This window comes from Propithecus coquereli, unplaced genomic scaffold (assembly GCF_000956105.1).
Source record: "Propithecus coquereli isolate 6110/MARCELLA unplaced genomic scaffold, Pcoq_1.0 Scaffold270, whole genome shotgun sequence".
In the NCBI taxonomy this organism is placed as follows: Eukaryota; Metazoa; Chordata; class Mammalia; order Primates; family Indriidae; genus Propithecus; species Propithecus coquereli.
Genome location: NW_012148286.1, coordinates 2,155,771 through 2,156,544, shown reverse-complemented (window position 1 = coordinate 2,156,544; position 774 = coordinate 2,155,771). Strand labels below are relative to the sequence as shown.

Here is a 774-nt window from a genome sequence, read left to right as displayed (position 1 = left end):
ACCCAGAGAGCCAACTGTGCTGTCAAGATGCTATTAGCCTGTGGGATTATTGGTTCTTTATTTGTACATTGCAGAGCAGCAGTACAGAATCTAAAGTTTTCTTTAGAAAACTATGATTGCTATAGGTCTGTATAGTATGTGCTTATGTTTAAACTCGTATTCATCTTAAATTATGTTAGCAAAAGCCCACCTGACAGTTTAGACAACAGATGGAAATTTAAATTTTTTAGACAAAAATATTCCTTTGGAGACCTAGCTATGCAATTTGGTGTATTTTATGTAATATGATGTAAGACGATGACATTTTAAGTGCTATGATTTTTTTTTTTTATTTCAGTTGGAGAATTCGGGCACCTATACTTGTGTTGCGAACAATGCTGCAGGTGAAGATACACACACCATCAGCCTGACTGTACATGTTCTTCCCACTTTTACCGAACTTCCTGGAGATGTGTCATTAAATAAAGGAGAACAGCTACGATTAAGCTGTAAAGCAACTGGTATTCCACTGCCCAAATTGACATGGACCTTCAATAATAATATTATCCCAGGTTGGTGATTTAATTCTGAAGAAGTGAATAAATACGTACATATAAAACGCTAGACCCATCTCTATTTGCTTTAGCTGTGAGAATCATTTGAAAAGTAACAATGGAAGAATTGATTGCTTTAAATTCTGTAACGTGTGCCTTTGCTTGGATTTTACCCTCTACCTAGCATGTATATTCTGTTCATTCTTTTGAAAAGATAAGTTGATCACAGGACCATATATTG

The 774-nt window shown here is 35.3% G+C and overlaps 1 protein-coding gene across 1 annotated transcript in view; it reads left to right on the top strand.

Moving 5' to 3' along the window:
• Positions 1 to 774, top strand: part of LOC105813186 (hemicentin-1) — a gene marked incomplete at its 5' end in the record, with an annotated part of 108,069 nt that overhangs the window by 39,665 nt on the left and 67,630 nt on the right. Inside the window, one exon of the mRNA XM_012647828.1 lies at positions 338 to 551. Coding sequence (XP_012503282.1) covers positions 338 to 551 — 214 coding nt within the window. The remainder of the gene's footprint in view (positions 1 to 337; positions 552 to 774) is intronic.